Here is a 19,886-nt window from a genome sequence, read left to right as displayed (position 1 = left end):
GTACTCTCATGTTATAATATAATAGTCTAGAGAGAGAGAGACTGTACTCTCATGTCCATAATATAATAGTCTAGAGAGAGAGAGAGACTGTACTCTCCTGTCCATAATATAATAGTCTAGAGAGAGAGAGACTGTACTCTCATGTCCATAATATAATAGTCTAGAGAGAGAGAGAGACTGTACTCTCATGTCCATAATATAATAGTCTAGAGAGAGAGAGAGACTGTACTCTCATGTCCATAATATAATAGTCAAGAGAGAGAGAGACTGTACTCTCATGTCCATAATATAATAGTCTAGAGAGAGAGAGAGACTGTACTCTCATGTCCATAATATAATAGTCTAGAGAGAGAGAGAGAGAGACTGTACTCTCATGTCCATAATATAATAGTCTAGAGAGAGAGACTGTACTCTCATGTCCATAATATAATAGTCTAGAGAGAGAGAGAGACTGTACTCTCATGTCCATAATATAATAGTCTAGAGAGAGAGAGAGACTGTACTCTCATGTCCATAATATAATAGTCAAGAGAGAGAGAGACTGTACTCTCATGTCCATAATATAATAGTCTAGAGAGAGAGAGACTGTACTCTCATGTCCATAATATAATAGTCTAGAGAGAGAGAGACTGTACTCTCATGTCCATAATATAATAGTCTAGAGAGAGAGACTGTACTCTCATGTCCATAATATAATAGTCTAGAGAGAGAGACTGTACTCTCATGTCCATAATATAATAGTCTAGAGAGAGAGACTGTACTCTCATGTCCATAATATAATAGTCAAGAGAGAGAGAGACTGTACTCTCATGTCCATAATATAATAGTCTAGAGAGAGAGAGACTGTACTCTCATGTCCATAATATAATAGTCAAGAGAGAGAGAGACTGTACTCTCATGTCCATAATATAATAGTCTAGAGAGAGAGAGACTGTACTCTCATGTCCATAATATAATAGTCAAGAGAGAGAGAGACTGTACTCTCATGTCCATAATATAATAGTCTAGAGAGAGAGAGACTGTACTCTCATGCCTATAATATAATAGTCTAGAGAGAGAGAGAGAGAGAGAGAGAGAGACTGTACTCTCATGTCCATAATATAATAGTCTAGAGAGAGAGACTGTACTCTTATGTCCATAATATAATAGTCTAGAGGGAGAGAGAGACTGTACTCTCATGTCCATAATATAATAGTCTAGAGAGAGAGACTGTACTCTTATGTCCATAATATAATAGTCTAGAGGGAGAGAGAGACTGTACTCTCATGTCCATAATATAATAGTCTAGAGAGAGAGACTGTACTCTCATGTCCATAATATAATAGTCTAGAGAGAGAGAGAGACTGTACTCTCATGTCCATAATATAATAGTCTATAGAGAGAGAGAGACTGTACTCTCCTGTCCATAATATAATAGTCTAGAGAGAGACTGTACTCTCATGTCCATAATATAATAGTCTAGAGAGAGACTGTACTCTCATGTCCATAATATAATAGTCTAGAGAGAGACTGTACTCTCATGTCCATAATATAATAGTCTAGAGAGAGAGACTGTACTCTCATGTCCATAATATAATAGTCTAGAGAGAGAGACTGTACTCTCATGTCCATAATATAATAGTCTAGAGAGAGAGACTGTACTCTCATGTCCATAATATAATAGTCTAGAGAGAGAGAGAGACTGTACTCTCATGTCCATAATATAATAGTCTAGAGAGAGAGAGAGAGACTATACGCTCATGTCCATAATATAATAGTCTAGAGAGAGAGACTGTACTCTCATGTCCATAATATAATAGTCTAGAGAGAGAGACTGTACTCTCCTGTCCATAATATAATAGTCTAGAGAGAGAGAGAGACTGTACTCTCATGTCCATAATATAATAGTCTAGAGAGAGAGAGACTGTACTCTCATGTCCATAATATAATAGTCTAGAGAGAGAGAGACTGTACTCTCATGTCCATAATATAATAGTCTAGAGAGAGAGAGACTGTACTCTCATGTCCATAATATAATAGTCTAGAGAGAGAGAGAGACTGTACTCTCATGTCCATAATATAATAGTCTAGAGAGAGAGACTGTACTCTCATGTCCATAATATAATAGTCTAGAGAGAGAGACTGTACTCTCATGTCCATAATATAATAGTCTAGAGAGAGAGACTGTACTCTCATGTCCATAATATAATAGTCAAGAGAGAGAGAGACTGTACTCTCATGTCCATAATATAATAGTCTAGAGAGAGAGAGACTGTACTCTCATGTCCATAATATAATAGTCAAGAGAGAGAGAGACTGTACTCTCATGTCCATAATATAATAGTCTAGAGAGAGAGAGACTGTACTCTCATGTCCATAATATAATAGTCTAGAGAGAGAGACTGTACTCTCATGTCTATAATATAATAGTCTAGAGAGAGAGAGAGAGAGAGAGAGAGACTGTACTCTCATGCCTATAATATAATAGTCTAGAGAGAGAGAGAGAGACTGTACTCTCATGTCCATAATATAATAGTCTAGAGAGAGAGACTGTACTCTTATGTCCATAATATAATAGTCTAGAGGGAGAGAGAGACTGTACTCTCATGTCCATAATATAATAGTCTAGAGAGAGAGACTGTACTCTCATGTCCATAATATAATAGTCTAGAGAGAGAGAGAGACTGTACTCTCATGTCCATAATATAATAGTCTAGAGAGAGAGAGAGACTGTACTCTCATGTCCATAATATAATAGTCTAGAGAGAGAGAGAGACTATACGCTCATGTCCATAATATAATAGTCTAGAGAGAGAGACTGTACTCTCATGTCCATAATATAATAGTCTAGAGAGAGAGACTGTACTCTCCTGTCCATAATATAATAGTCTAGAGAGAGAGACTGTACTCTCATGTCCATAATATAAGTCTAGAGAGAGAGACTGTACTCTCATGTCCATAATATAATAGTCTAGAGAGAGAGAGAGACTGTACTCTCCTGTCCATAATATAATAGTCTAGAGAGAGAGAGAGACTGTACTCTCATGTCTATAATATAATAGTCTAGAGAGAGAGAGAGAGAGACTGTACTCTCATGTCCATAATATAATAGTCTAGAGAGAGAGAGACTGTACTCTCATGTTATAATATAATAGTCTAGAGAGAGAGAGACTGTACTCTCATGTCCATAATATAATAGTCTAGAGAGAGAGAGAGACTGTACTCTCCTGTCCATAATATAATAGTCTAGAGAGAGAGAGACTGTACTCTCATGTCCATAATATAATAGTTTAGAGAGAGAGAGAGACTGTACTCTCATGTCCATAATATAATAGTCTAGAGAGAGAGAGAGACTGTACTCTCATGTCCATAATATAATAGTCAAGAGAGAGAGAGACTGTACTCTCATGTCCATAATATAATAGTCTAGAGAGAGAGAGAGACTGTACTCTCATGTCCATAATATAATAGTCTAGAGAGAGAGAGAGAGAGACTGTACTCTCATGTCCATAATATAATAGTCTAGAGAGAGAGACTGTACTCTCATGTCCATAATATAATAGTCTAGAGAGAGAGAGAGACTGTACTCTCATGTCCATAATATAATAGTCTAGAGAGAGAGAGAGACTGTACTCTCATGTCCATAATATAATAGTCAAGAGAGAGAGAGACTGTACTCTCATGTCCATAATATAATAGTCTAGAGAGAGAGAGACTGTACTCTCATGTCCATAATATAATAGTCTAGAGAGAGAGAGACTGTACTCTCATGTCCATAATATAATAGTCTAGAGAGAGAGACTGTACTCTCATGTCCATAATATAATAGTCTAGAGAGAGAGACTGTACTCTCATGTCCATAATATAATAGTCTAGAGAGAGAGACTGTACTCTCATGTCCATAATATAATAGTCAAGAGAGAGAGAGACTGTACTCTCATGTCCATAATATAATAGTCTAGAGAGAGAGAGACTGTACTCTCATGTCCATAATATAATAGTCAAGAGAGAGAGAGACTGTACTCTCATGTCCATAATATAATAGTCTAGAGAGAGAGAGACTGTACTCTCATGTCCATAATATAATAGTCAAGAGAGAGAGAGACTGTACTCTCATGTCCATAATATAATAGTCTAGAGAGAGAGAGACTGTACTCTCATGCCTATAATATAATAGTCTAGAGAGAGAGAGAGAGAGAGAGAGAGAGACTGTACTCTCATGTCCATAATATAATAGTCTAGAGAGAGAGACTGTACTCTTATGTCCATAATATAATAGTCTAGAGGGAGAGAGAGACTGTACTCTCATGTCCATAATATAATAGTCTAGAGAGAGAGACTGTACTCTTATGTCCATAATATAATAGTCTAGAGGGAGAGAGAGACTGTACTCTCATGTCCATAATATAATAGTCTAGAGAGAGAGACTGTACTCTCATGTCCATAATATAATAGTCTAGAGAGAGAGAGAGACTGTACTCTCATGTCCATAATATAATAGTCTATAGAGAGAGAGAGACTGTACTCTCCTGTCCATAATATAATAGTCTAGAGAGAGACTGTACTCTCATGTCCATAATATAATAGTCTAGAGAGAGACTGTACTCTCATGTCCATAATATAATAGTCTAGAGAGAGACTGTACTCTCATGTCCATAATATAATAGTCTAGAGAGAGAGACTGTACTCTCATGTCCATAATATAATAGTCTAGAGAGAGAGACTGTACTCTCATGTCCATAATATAATAGTCTAGAGAGAGAGACTGTACTCTCATGTCCATAATATAATAGTCTAGAGAGAGAGAGAGACTGTACTCTCATGTCCATAATATAATAGTCTAGAGAGAGAGAGAGAGACTATACGCTCATGTCCATAATATAATAGTCTAGAGAGAGAGACTGTACTCTCATGTCCATAATATAATAGTCTAGAGAGAGAGACTGTACTCTCCTGTCCATAATATAATAGTCTAGAGAGAGAGAGAGACTGTACTCTCATGTCCATAATATAATAGTCTAGAGAGAGAGAGACTGTACTCTCATGTCCATAATATAATAGTCTAGAGAGAGAGAGACTGTACTCTCATGTCCATAATATAATAGTCTATATAGAGAGACTGTACTCTCCTGTCCATAATATAATAGTCTAGAGAGAGAGACTGTACTCTCCTGTCCATAATATAATAGTCTAGAGAGAGAGACTGTACTCTCATGTCCATAATATAATAGTCTAGAGAGAGAGACTGTACTCTCCTGTCCATAATATAATAGTCTAGAGAGAGAGACTGTACTCTCATGTCCATAATATAATAGTCTAGAGAGAGAGACTGTACTCTCATGTCCATAATATAATAGTCTAGAGAGAGAGACTGTACTCTCATGTCCATAATATAAGTCTAGAGAGAGAGACTGTACTCTCATGTCCATAATATAATAGTCTAGAGAGAGAGAGAGAGACTGTACTCTCCTGTCCATAATATAATAGTCTTGAGAGAGAGACTGTACTCTCATGTCCATAATATAATAGTCTAGAGAGAGAGAGACTGTACTCTCATGTCCATAATATAATAGTCTAGAGAGAGAGACTGTACTCTCATGTCCATAATATAATAGTCTATATAGAGAGAGAGAGAGAGACTGTACTCTCATGTCCATAATATAATAGTCTAGAGAGAGAGACTGTACTCTCATGTCCATAATATAATAGTCTATATAGAGAGAGAGAGAGAGACTGTACTCTCCTGTCCATAATATAATAGTCTTGAGAGAGAGACTGTACTCTCCTGTCCATAATATAATAGTCTAGAGAGAGAGAGAGACTGTACTCTCATGTCCATAATATAATAGTCTAGAGAGAGAGAGACTGTACTCTCATGTCCATAATATAATAGTCTAGAGAGAGAGAGACTGTACTCTCATGTCCATAATATAATAGTCTAGAGAGAGAGAGACTGTACTCTCATGTCCATAATATAATAGTCTAGAGAGAGAGAGAGACTGTACTCTCATGTCCATAATATAATAGTCTAGAGAGAGAGACTGTACTCTCATGTCCATAATATAATAGTCTAGAGAGAGAGACTGTACTCTCATGTCCATAATATAATAGTCTAGAGAGAGAGACTGTACTCTCATGTCCATAATATAATAGTCAAGAGAGAGAGAGACTGTACTCTCATGTCCATAATATAATAGTCTAGAGAGAGAGAGACTGTACTCTCATGTCCATAATATAATAGTCAAGAGAGAGAGAGACTGTACTCTCATGTCCATAATATAATAGTCTAGAGAGAGAGAGACTGTACTCTCATGTCCATAATATAATAGTCTAGAGAGAGAGACTGTACTCTCATGTCTATAATATAATAGTCTAGAGAGAGAGAGAGAGAGAGAGAGAGACTGTACTCTCATGCCTATAATATAATAGTCTAGAGAGAGAGAGAGAGACTGTACTCTCATGTCCATAATATAATAGTCTAGAGAGAGAGACTGTACTCTTATGTCCATAATATAATAGTCTAGAGGGAGAGAGAGACTGTACTCTCATGTCCATAATATAATAGTCTAGAGAGAGAGACTGTACTCTCATGTCCATAATATAATAGTCTAGAGAGAGAGAGAGACTGTACTCTCATGTCCATAATATAATAGTCTAGAGAGAGAGAGAGACTGTACTCTCATGTCCATAATATAATAGTCTAGAGAGAGAGAGAGACTATACGCTCATGTCCATAATATAATAGTCTAGAGAGAGAGACTGTACTCTCATGTCCATAATATAATAGTCTAGAGAGAGAGACTGTACTCTCCTGTCCATAATATAATAGTCTAGAGAGAGAGACTGTACTCTCATGTCCATAATATAAGTCTAGAGAGAGAGACTGTACTCTCATGTCCATAATATAATAGTCTAGAGAGAGAGAGAGACTGTACTCTCCTGTCCATAATATAATAGTCTAGAGAGAGAGAGAGACTGTACTCTCATGTCTATAATATAATAGTCTAGAGAGAGAGAGAGAGAGACTGTACTCTCATGTCCATAATATAATAGTCTAGAGAGAGAGAGACTGTACTCTCATGTTATAATATAATAGTCTAGAGAGAGAGAGACTGTACTCTCATGTCCATAATATAATAGTCTAGAGAGAGAGAGAGACTGTACTCTCCTGTCCATAATATAATAGTCTAGAGAGAGAGAGACTGTACTCTCATGTCCATAATATAATAGTTTAGAGAGAGAGAGAGACTGTACTCTCATGTCCATAATATAATAGTCTAGAGAGAGAGAGAGACTGTACTCTCATGTCCATAATATAATAGTCAAGAGAGAGAGAGACTGTACTCTCATGTCCATAATATAATAGTCTAGAGAGAGAGAGAGACTGTACTCTCATGTCCATAATATAATAGTCTAGAGAGAGAGAGAGAGAGACTGTACTCTCATGTCCATAATATAATAGTCTAGAGAGAGAGACTGTACTCTCATGTCCATAATATAATAGTCTAGAGAGAGAGAGAGACTGTACTCTCATGTCCATAATATAATAGTCTAGAGAGAGAGAGAGACTGTACTCTCATGTCCATAATATAATAGTCAAGAGAGAGAGAGACTGTACTCTCATGTCCATAATATAATAGTCTAGAGAGAGAGAGACTGTACTCTCATGTCCATAATATAATAGTCTAGAGAGAGAGAGACTGTACTCTCATGTCCATAATATAATAGTCTAGAGAGAGAGACTGTACTCTCATGTCCATAATATAATAGTCTAGAGAGAGAGACTGTACTCTCATGTCCATAATATAATAGTCTAGAGAGAGAGACTGTACTCTCATGTCCATAATATAATAGTCAAGAGAGAGAGAGACTGTACTCTCATGTCCATAATATAATAGTCTAGAGAGAGAGAGACTGTACTCTCATGTCCATAATATAATAGTCAAGAGAGAGAGAGACTGTACTCTCATGTCCATAATATAATAGTCTAGAGAGAGAGAGACTGTACTCTCATGTCCATAATATAATAGTCAAGAGAGAGAGAGACTGTACTCTCATGTCCATAATATAATAGTCTAGAGAGAGAGAGACTGTACTCTCATGCCTATAATATAATAGTCTAGAGAGAGAGAGAGAGAGAGAGAGAGAGACTGTACTCTCATGTCCATAATATAATAGTCTAGAGAGAGAGACTGTACTCTTATGTCCATAATATAATAGTCTAGAGGGAGAGAGAGACTGTACTCTCATGTCCATAATATAATAGTCTAGAGAGAGAGACTGTACTCTTATGTCCATAATATAATAGTCTAGAGGGAGAGAGAGACTGTACTCTCATGTCCATAATATAATAGTCTAGAGAGAGAGACTGTACTCTCATGTCCATAATATAATAGTCTAGAGAGAGAGAGAGACTGTACTCTCATGTCCATAATATAATAGTCTATAGAGAGAGAGAGACTGTACTCTCCTGTCCATAATATAATAGTCTAGAGAGAGACTGTACTCTCATGTCCATAATATAATAGTCTAGAGAGAGACTGTACTCTCATGTCCATAATATAATAGTCTAGAGAGAGACTGTACTCTCATGTCCATAATATAATAGTCTAGAGAGAGAGACTGTACTCTCATGTCCATAATATAATAGTCTAGAGAGAGAGACTGTACTCTCATGTCCATAATATAATAGTCTAGAGAGAGAGACTGTACTCTCATGTCCATAATATAATAGTCTAGAGAGAGAGAGAGACTGTACTCTCATGTCCATAATATAATAGTCTAGAGAGAGAGAGAGAGACTATACGCTCATGTCCATAATATAATAGTCTAGAGAGAGAGACTGTACTCTCATGTCCATAATATAATAGTCTAGAGAGAGAGACTGTACTCTCCTGTCCATAATATAATAGTCTAGAGAGAGAGAGAGACTGTACTCTCATGTCCATAATATAATAGTCTAGAGAGAGAGAGACTGTACTCTCATGTCCATAATATAATAGTCTAGAGAGAGAGAGACTGTACTCTCATGTCCATAATATAATAGTCTATATAGAGAGACTGTACTCTCCTGTCCATAATATAATAGTCTAGAGAGAGAGACTGTACTCTCCTGTCCATAATATAATAGTCTAGAGAGAGAGACTGTACTCTCATGTCCATAATATAATAGTCTAGAGAGAGAGACTGTACTCTCCTGTCCATAATATAATAGTCTAGAGAGAGAGACTGTACTCTCATGTCCATAATATAATAGTCTAGAGAGAGAGACTGTACTCTCATGTCCATAATATAATAGTCTAGAGAGAGAGACTGTACTCTCATGTCCATAATATAAGTCTAGAGAGAGAGACTGTACTCTCATGTCCATAATATAATAGTCTAGAGAGAGAGAGAGAGACTGTACTCTCCTGTCCATAATATAATAGTCTTGAGAGAGAGACTGTACTCTCATGTCCATAATATAATAGTCTAGAGAGAGAGAGACTGTACTCTCATGTCCATAATATAATAGTCTAGAGAGAGAGACTGTACTCTCATGTCCATAATATAATAGTCTATATAGAGAGAGAGAGAGAGACTGTACTCTCATGTCCATAATATAATAGTCTAGAGAGAGAGACTGTACTCTCATGTCCATAATATAATAGTCTAGAGAGAGAGACTGTACTCTCATGTCCATAATATAAGTCTAGAGAGAGAGACTGTACTCTCATGTCCATAATATAATAGTCTAGAGAGAGAGAGACTGTACTCTCATGTCCATAATATAATAGTAATAGTAGACTAATACCTTCCTGGAACCTTAGGTGTCCAGTCAACAGTACAGTACCTCTCTAGTTTAGTGTCATGTAGTTTGATGACCAGTCAACAGTACAGTACCTCTCTACTGTCCTGTAGTTAGATGACCAGTCAACATTACAGTACCTCTCATGTGTCTTGTAGTTAGATGACGAGTCAACAGTACAGTACCTCTCTAGTGTAGTGTCCTGTAGTTGGATGACCAGTCAACAGTACAGTACCTCTCTAGTGTCCTGTAGTTAGATGACCAGTAGTGTCCTATAGTTAGACGATCACTCAAAAGTACAGTACCTATCTAGTGTAGTGTAGTTAGATCACCAGTCAACAGAACAGTACCTCTCTAGTGTAGTGTCCTGTAGTTAGGTGTCCAGTCAACAGTACAGTACCTCTCTAGTTTGTGTCATGTAGTTTGCTGACCAGTCAACAGTACAGTACCTCTCTAGTGTCCTGTAGTTAGATGACCAGTCAACAGTACAGTACCTCTCTAGTGTCCTGTAGTTAGATGACCAGTCAACAGTACAGTACCTCTCTAGTGTCCTGTAGTTAGATGACCAGTCAACAGTACAGTACCTCTCTCTAGTGTAGTGTCCTGTAGTTACATGACCGGTCAACAGTACAGTACCTCTCTAGTGTCCTGTAGTTAGATGACCAGTAGTGTCCTATAGTTAGACGATCACTCAAAAGTACAGTACCTATCTAGTGTAGTGTAGTTAGATCACCAGTCAACAGAACAGTACCTCTCTATTGTAGTGTCCTGTTGTTAGGTGTCCAGTCAACAGTACAGTACCTCTCTAGTTTAGTGTCATGTAGTTTGCTGACCAGTCAACAGTACAGTACCTCTCTAGTGTCCTGTAGTTAGATGACCAGTCAACAGTACAGTACCTCTCTAGTGTCCTGTAGTTAGATGACCAGTCTACAGTACAGTACCTCTCTCTAGTGTAGTGTCGTGTAGTTACATGACCAGTCAACAGTACAGTACCTCTAGTGTCCTGTAGTTAGTTGACCAGTCAACAGTACAGTACCTCTCTAGTGTCCTGTAGTTAGATGACCAGTCAACAGTACAGTACCTCTTTAGTGTAGTGTCCTGTAGTTAGATGACCAGTCAACAGTACAGTACCTCTCTAGTGTCCTGTAGTTAGATGACCAGTCAACAGTACAGTACCTCTCTCTACTGTCGTGTAGTTAGATGACCAGTCATCAGTACAGTACCTCTCATGTGTCCTGTAGTTAGATGACCAGTCAACAGTACCTTACCTCTCTCTAGTGTCGTGTAGTTAGATGATCAGTCAACAATACAGTACCTATTTCTAGTGTCGTGTAGTTAGATGACCAGTCATCAGTACAGTACCTCTCTAGTGTCCTGTAGTTAGATGACCAGTCAACAGTACAGTACCTCTTTAGTGTAGTGTCCTGTAGTTTGATGACCAGTCAACAGTACAGTACCTCTTTAGTGTAGTGTCCTGTAGTTTGATGACCAGTCAACAGTACAGTACCTCTCTAGTGTCCTGTAGTTAGATGACCAGTCAACAGTACAGTACCTCTTTAGTGTAGTGTCCTGTAGTTTGATGACCAGTCAACAGTACAGTACCTCTTTAGTGTAGTGTCCTGTAGTTTGATGACCAGTCAACAGTACAGTACCTCTCTAGTGTCCTGTAGTTAGATGACCAGTCAACAGTACAGTACCTCTCTAGTGTCCTGTAGTTAGATGACCAGTCAACAGTACAGTACCTCTCTAGTGTAGTGTCCTGTAGTTAGATGACCAGTCAACAGTACAGTACCTCTCTAGTGTCCTGTAGTTAGATGACCAGTCAACAGTACAGTACCTCTCTCTACTGTCGTGTAGTTAGATGACCAGTCATCAGTACAGTACCTCTCATGTGTCCTGTAGTTAGATGACCAGTCAACAGTACCTTACCTCTCTCTAGTGTCGTGTAGTTAGATGATCAGTCAACAATACAGTACCTCTTTCTAGTGTCGTGTAGTTAGATGACCAGTCATCAGTACAGTACCTCTCATGTGTCCTGTAGTTAGATGACCAGTCAACAGTACAGTACCTCTCTAGTGTCCTGTAGTTAGATGACCAGTCAACAGTACAGTACCTCTCTCTACTGTCGTGTAGTTAGATGACCAGTCATCAGTACAGTACCTCTCATGTGTCCTGTAGTTAGATACCAGTCAACAGTACGTTACCTCTCTCTATTGTCGTGTAGTTAGATGATCAGTCAACAATACAGTACCTCTTTCTAGTGTCGTGTAGTTAGATGACCAGTCAACAGTACAGTACCTCTCTCTAGTGTTGTGTAGTTAGATGACCAGTCAACAGTACAGTACCTCTCTCTAGTGTCGTGTAGTTAGATGACCAGTCAACAGTACAGTACCTCTCTAGTGTCGTGTAGTTAGATGACCAGTCAACAGTACAGTACCTCTCTAGTGTAGTGTCCTGTGGTTAGATAATCAGTCAACAGACCAGTCAACCTCTTTAGTGTAGAGTCCTGTAGTTTAATCACCATATATTACTTCTCTAGGGGTATTTCCCAATAATGAATTATTCCTCCTGACGTGTTCACTACTTGCGACAGTCATTTCCTGTCAAATACGTGGAGGGAAGTGAACAAGAGAAAGAAGAGATTATTGTAATGCATCTTAGTGCTCTTTCCAGTCCTTCATAGCCACATTCAGCAGTCAACAATCTCTCAAGCAGCCAGGCTTCTCATTGGCGTGTCCTCTGGTCCCTCATGTTCCGCTTCTTTGATGTTTCTGTTGTTTTTATTTGTTCCTGATTTGTTTCTCCTCTCCAGCACTCAGAGATAATGGAGGAGGCACTTGGGCCAATTTGGCCTGCAGATTCCTACCAAGCACTTTAGCCGCTATTTATGATTCCGTGCCACTTTTTAAATGGTTGAAATTGGAAACAGAGAGAAATGACTTCTCTTCCCACCACCACCATATACTTTCCCTGTGAGCATCAGCGCTTATCAAACAGAGGATAAAAAACCTCCCGCTTGTGCATTTTACCTCTGATTAAATTAGACCTGGCCTGGTAGGCTCACCTCAGTATCTGTCACGGCTCACTAAAATGAAATTCCACTTCTCGGAAAAGAAGGGAGATTAATGAATGCCCTTTGTAATAAATGAAATGGGAATCACAAATATGCCCAGTCATGAAATGTAATTGTGCTGCTTTCTGGTAACTGGTTTGGCTGGGCGGTGGTGTGTAGGGAGCAATGGAGAGGAAGACATTAGGAGAGGGAGAAGAGTAGGGAAGAGAGGAAGGAGAAGAGGACCAGAGAAGAGCGAGGTAGAGGAGAAGAGGCGAGAGAGGAGAAGAGGTGGAGTGTGTGAGTGAGAGGGGGTTAAATGTAGCGCGTAACGCACAGTCTGAGCAAGCTAATGAAGCGACTGTTTATGACCCAACCAATGCTATTGTGTCCTCACCTGAATGGCAAAAGAGGCTTTAAAACACACCAGTGCACACACACACACACATTCACGCTCATAACCTCCCACTCTCATACACACACACACACACACACTTATACACATATTAACACACATTCATGCTCAAACACTGACACACATGCACACACGACTCATCAGACACACAGCTCTTCACACACAGCTCTTCACACACAGCTCTTCACACACAGGCACACAGCTCTTCACACACAGACACACAGCTCTTCACACACAGGCACACAGCTCTTCACACACAGGCACACAACTTCACACACACACAACTTTTCACACACAGACACACAGCTCTTCACACACAGGCACACAGCTCTTCACACAGACACACGCCTCTTCATACACAGACACACAACTTCACACACAGACACACAACTTCACACACAGAGACACAACTCTTCACACACAGACACACAGCTCTTCACACACAGGCACACAGCTCTTCAGACACACAGCTCTTCGCACACAGGCACACAGCTCTTCACACAGACACACGCCTCTTCACACACAGACACACAACTTCACACACAGACACACAGCTCTTCACACACAGACACACAGCTCTTCACACAGACACACGCCTCTTCACACACAGACACACGCCTCTTCAGACACACAGCTCTTCACACACAGACACACAGCTCTTCACACACAGACACACAGCTCTTCACACACAGACACACAGCTCTTCACACACAGGCACTCAGCTCTTCACACACAGACACACAGCTCTTCACACACAGACACACAGCTCTTCACACACAGGCACACAGCTCTTCACACACAGGCACACAGCTCTTCACACAGCCCTTCACACAGACACACGACTCTTCATTGGCTCAATCAATTTGTTTTGTGCCATTGGAATTGAATCTGTCCCTTTCAAAATGACTAAACATCTTTATGAAAAAATAGTGTTTGACTATGAATACACACAGGGCTTCACACCAGTGTCTGTCTGTGTGTGCTCTTTTTTGGTCTTTAGTTTGGGTCACATGAGGTGTTTTGATCGGTAGTTATTTGTGTGCTTTAATGTTGTTCACACTGTGGGTGTTTTCATGTGGCTCTAGGAGCATCAATACCTTGCTGGGATGCTGTGAAACCCCCAGAACCACCCAGCAGCACCTATCAAAGAAACCCAGTACCATAGCACTGCTTCCTCCACCACACACACACAGTGCACCGCAGACAACCACACTACTAAATACAATAAAAGCAGAAAACACGATAAGGAAAATAAGTCATACTAATTAGCTGCTAATTCTTTTGAGGACTGCGCCGGCTTGATAAAGGACCAGTGCTAAAGCTCATTAAAGAATGAGACATGCAGCGCTGGACGTTTCCATTTTCTTTTACAGCATTATTTTTAATCCCGCTTTATGAAGTTGCCTGCATGGCGTGTGTGGGAGGGAGGGAGGGAGGGAGGGAGGGAGGGAGGAGGGGGGGTGCTTCACTCGTCTTTTAGAGCAATGTCGTTCTTCCTACCAGGCAGCGGGGGTCTCTGCCTCACACACATTAGCAGCTCCATGAGCCTTTGTTGCCACCTAGGGTTCACTTCTGTCCTCTCTTCGCTCTCCTCCTCCTCCCCCTCTCTTCCTTGCTCTCCTTGTGGGGGGAGTAGTCTCCCTGTTTCTCTCTCTTCCCCTCCTCTCTACCCTCCTTCTTTCCTCTCCTCCTCCTCTCCTTCTCCTGTGTGGGGGGAGTAGTCTCCCTGTTTCTCTCTCTCCCCCTCCTCTCTACCCACCTTCTTTCCTCTCCTCCTCCTCTCCTTCCAGACTCACATGTTGAGAGCAGCAGTAGCAGTGTGTGAGAAAGCAGGAGCGCGGTGGACGACAGGCTCTGCATGCCCTTTAAGAACACCAAACTCAATTAGAATAAAAAGTATGGCATTTCATTATCATCTGTATATGCTGCTGGTGCCAGAGGGCTGGGGACCCATGGAGAGCTCTCCCTTCCTGTCTCTCTCTTTCCCCCATCCCCTCCATCCCCCTCTCCCCCTACCTCTCTTCCAGAGGGGAGGGATGGAGATATGCCAGAGCCTGTCAGTTTCTTCCCTCTTATTCCCTCTTCCTCCACTGCTCTCTCCCTTTCGCCAGGCCCTCTGAGACATCTTTCTGGTGGCTCTCTGCCTCTCCATTCTGCTCCTCACAGAGCAAAATATCACTCTGTCTGTCAGGGACCCTGACACAAGGCTGGACCCACTATCTCACTCTCCTGTTTCTGTTACGGAACAGGCCCAGGGTTTCTCCTAGCCTGGTGCCAGATCTAATGGCCGTGGTCATAATGGAAAGGGTACACCACAGCATATAGTTGTGGTTAGTTACTTGTCATTGTTCATGTCCTCCATTTCCAATGGCGTCTCTAATGAATCCCACAGCAGTGATAGTAATGATCATATCAGCACGTTTCTATGTTTCTATTGGCCATCTCTCTCCTTAGCTCCTTCAGTGTATATTGTGTAGTGCCGTCATACTCCTGGGAGGGAGGTGGATGGAGGGGAGAGGAGGAGATTAGCAGCAGGCCCTGCAAATCAGTCCCCAAGAGGCCAGGAACAGGGGTGTCTCCCCTCCCCCTTCTCTCCAGGGACAGACACTACATCAAGGAAGGAGAAAGAGGGAGAGCGAGAGGGAGGGAGAGAGAGATCTGCCTGGGGATGTGATAGTGAATGGTACCACAGGTAATTGGAAAATTGGCAGGCTTGTCAGAGAGATTTGGTGGATGGCACAGGCCGATATGTACGGCGGCCGGGGTTCACAACATGTCATCCCCGGCAATGATAGATTTATATCGGCCCACAAGGACCGGGCGGAGGAGGGAAGTAGAGAAGTATCCTGAGTTCAGGAAAAAGTAAGGCATTTTTCACCAGGGGCAGGCTGCATATCAAAAGTGTGTCCAGAGAGGTGCAGACACAGACAAGGTTTGTGTGAGTTACAGGGTGATATATGAACCAGAACTAAACTCTGGCCCCTGGTTGATTTATGACTCCACAGTTACTGTCTTATAGTTAACAAGCCTGGGGGATCCTGCTACGTAGTTAGGCTGCGTCCCAATTGGCACCCTAGTCCCAGTTCACTCTATTCACCGGGCCAATAGGGAGGGCCCATAGGGCTCTGGTCAAAAGTAGTGTACTAGATAGGTGAAAAGGTGCCATTTGGGACGCATCCTTAGATACTGTATGTGGCGAGAGATACTCTGAATACCTGGGAGGGGGCTTGATGTTTAGATACTCAATTCGCCCAATTAGCTGCTGTTGAAGTGCACTTGGGAGGTTTGGGAGATTTGCTCTTGTGTTATAATAAATACCATAGGAAATAGGGTTATGGATGAAGACTCATAAAAACAAAATAACCGTCATAACAATGTTTTTTTTTTGTGGAACAAACAGATGACTGAACGGCCGGGCATTCGTGAGGTTGAGTCCAAACTTTGTTGCTCCTTGCTGAAACAAGCAAGGTGTTGTAGCAAACCAGTCTTCAGTTGCCTAGACAATGCCCCCCTCCCTACAGCAGCAGCACATGAATTCAGGAACTGAGGAGAGGAGAGAATGTGCATCTTAGAAAGAAAATATATATATCCAGTACCAGTCAAAAGTTTGGACACACCTTCTCATTCAAGGGTTTTTCTTTATTTTTTACTATTTTCTACATAGTAGAATAATAACACATATGAAATAACACATGGAATCAAGTAATAAGCAAAAAAGTGTTAAATAAATCTAAATATATTTAATATTTGAGATTCTTCAAAGTAGCCACCCTTTGCCTTGATGACAGCTTTAAACACTCTTGGCATTCTCTCAACCAGCTTCATGAGGTAATCACCTGGAATGCATTTAAATGAACAGGTGTGCCTTGTTAAAAATGAATTTGTGGAATGTCTTTCCTTCTTAATGCGTTTGAGCCATCAGTTGTGTTGTGACAAGGTAGGGGGTATACAGAAGATAGCCCTATTTGGTAAAAGACTAGAGCAGTGATGTTTTGGGGCTGTTGCTGGGCAACACGGACTTTCAACTCCCTCCAAAGATTTTCTATGGGGTTGAGATCTGGAGACTGGCTAGGCCACTCCAGGACCTTGAAATGCTTCTTACGAAGCCACTCCTTCGTTGCCCGGGCGGTGTGTTTGGGATCATTGTCATGCTGAAAGAACCAGCCACGTTTCATCTTCAATGCCCTTTCTGATGGAAGGAGGTTTTCACTCAAAATCTCACGATACATGGCCCCATTCATTCTTTCCTTTACACGGATCAGTCGCCCTGGTCCCTTTGCAGAAAAACAGCCCCAAAGCATGATGTTTCCACCCCCATGCTTCACAGTAGGTTTGGTGTTCTTTGGAGGCAACTCAGCATTCTTTGTCCTCCAAACACGACGAGTTGAGTTTTTACCAAAAGGTTATATTTTGGTTTCATCTGACCATATGACATTCTCCCAATCTTTTTCTGGATCATCCAAATGCTTTCTAGCAAACTTCAGATGGGCCTGGACATGTACTGGCTTCAGCAGGGGGACACGTCTGGCACTGCAGGATTTGAGTCCCTGGCGGCATAGTGTGTTGCTGATAGTAGGCTTTGTTGCTTTGGTCCCAGCTCTCTGCAGGTCATTCACTAGGTACCCCCGTGTGGTTCTGGGATTTTTGCTCACCGTTCTTGTGATCATTTTGACCCCATGGGGTGAGATCTTGTGTGTAGCCCCAGATCAAGGGAGATTATCAGTGGTCTTGTATGTCTTCCATTTCCTAATAATTGCCCCCACAGTTGATTTCTTCAAACCAAGCTGCTTACCAATTGCAGATTCAGTCTTCCCAGCCTGGTGCAGGTCTACAATTTTGTTTCTAGTGTCCTTTGACAGCTCTTTGGTCTTGGCCATAGTGGAGTTTGGAGTGTGACTGTTTGAGGTTGTGGACAGGTGTCTTTTATACTGATAACAAGTTCAAACAGGTGCCATTAATACAGGTAACGAGTGGAGGACAGAGGAGCCTCTTAAAAAATAAGTTACAGGTCTGTGAGAGCCAGAAATCTTGCTTGTTTGTAGGTGACCAAATACTTATTTTCCACCATAATTTGCAAATAAATTCATTAAAAATCCTACAATGTGATTTTCTGGATTTTTTTTTCTCATTTTGTCTGTCATAGTTGAAGTGTACCTATGATGAAGATTACAGGCCTCTCTCATCTTTTTAAGTGGGAGAACTTGCACAATTGGTGGCTGACTAAATACATTTTTGCCCCACTGTACATATACACGAACGTGCAGATGGACAGACCTACATGAGGTGTAGGCCTAGTGTAGATTCTTGGTGTGGATGTAAAGGCCCGCTGTTTCTAACAGTGTGCATAGTGTGTAGATGTGGTTCTAACTCAGTGTGTATATTAACCTCTAGAGATGGAGATAATTGCATCTGTCAGAGTCGTTTAGTCACTGTTGCTGCTGTCGCCTGCCCCCTCTGGGCCCAGCCTCTCTACAGCTCTATGTTTTAATAGGAAATGGCTGCTGAGCAATGTTGTTAGCAGGGAAGTCACCACTAACTAACACCGACACAACACTAACCTACCAACACTAACTGCTTATCCCTGTTGGTATTTTGACAGACCTTTCTAAAAATCTAATTTGTGGTTGTGAGTTAGGATGTGATTTGTCCAACTATGGTCTAAAGGACTTTGATATGTTTCACCTTCTACGGACCCATTTTGGGGACCCAGGTGAGGAAAATACCGTGCCTGAATATTCTGTGTTGACCCGATTTATATGTTGTTTTATGTTTCAGGAGGAACATGAGGAGGACGAAGAGGACGATTCTGTCCAAGAGGAAACGACAGAGCACAAATTCCCATACGAAGTTCCCAACTGAAACAAAAACAACAGTTTTACCATATCTTGAGCACAATGATCAAATGTTAGTGGTCACCGGATGGTCAGTGTCGTCAATTCCGCTTGAAAGATCTGTAGCAAACAGGACAGTCTGCAGTGTCTCACCGTTTTACTGCCATTACTGCTCATCTCTAGCCTGGTCCCAGATCTGTTTGTGCTTTCTTGCAGCTAATGACTACACAACCACAAGATGGCCCAAACAGATCTGGGACCATGCTAACTCATCTTTTCTCTTCAGTAAGATATGGGACAGAGCACAGAGGTACTACTCACGTTAGTTTTGTAGCCAGAGGAACAGTATATTTTAGAGAACAGAATGCATTTGGTGATCTTTTAGAGGGAATAGTATGTATTTTCTAACGGGACAGGGCTGAACCCTCACACTCGCTATGGTAACTGGAGATGTCACTGATACAGTGCCTTGCGAAAGTATTCGGCCCCCTTAAACTTTGCGACCTTTTGCCACATTTCAGGCTTCAAACATAAAGATATAAAACTGTATTTTTTGTGAAGAATCAACAACAAGTGGGACACAATCATGAAGTGGAACGACATTTATTGGATATTTCAAACTTTTTTAACAAATCAAAAACTGAAAAATTGGGCGTGCAAAATTATTCAGCCCCCTTAAGTTAATACTTTGTAGCGCCACCTTTTGCTGCGATTACAGCTGTAAGTCTCTTGGGGTATGTCTCTATCAGTTTTGCACATCGAGAGACTGAAATGTTTTCCCATTCCTCCTTGCAAAACAGCTCGAGCTCAGTGAGGTTGGAT

General features: G+C 40.9%; 1 protein-coding gene across 8 annotated transcripts in view; it reads left to right on the top strand.

The window, feature by feature from the left end:
- Positions 1-19,613, top strand: part of LOC110496438 (PHD finger protein 14) — a 103,112-nt gene extending 83,499 nt beyond the window's left edge. For 6 of the 8 annotated variants that reach the window (XM_021572346.2, XM_036953021.1, XM_021572347.2 and 3 more), the window contains one exon: positions 19,009-19,612. In XM_021572346.2, coding sequence (XP_021428021.2) covers positions 19,009-19,092 — 84 coding nt within the window. In that variant the 3' untranslated portion in view covers positions 19,093-19,612. Of the gene's footprint in view, positions 1-19,008 lie in introns of all 8 variants that reach the window. The other 2 variants (XM_036953025.1, XM_036953024.1) reach the window with 1 other exon arrangement.
- Positions 19,614-19,886: the final 273 nt, after the last annotated feature.

This window comes from Oncorhynchus mykiss, chromosome 18 (genome assembly GCF_013265735.2).
Source record: "Oncorhynchus mykiss isolate Arlee chromosome 18, USDA_OmykA_1.1, whole genome shotgun sequence".
NCBI classification, from domain to species: domain Eukaryota; kingdom Metazoa; phylum Chordata; class Actinopteri; order Salmoniformes; family Salmonidae; genus Oncorhynchus; species Oncorhynchus mykiss.
Note: the sequence above shows the minus strand (reverse complement) of the source record. Positions and strands in the feature narration are given on the sequence as shown.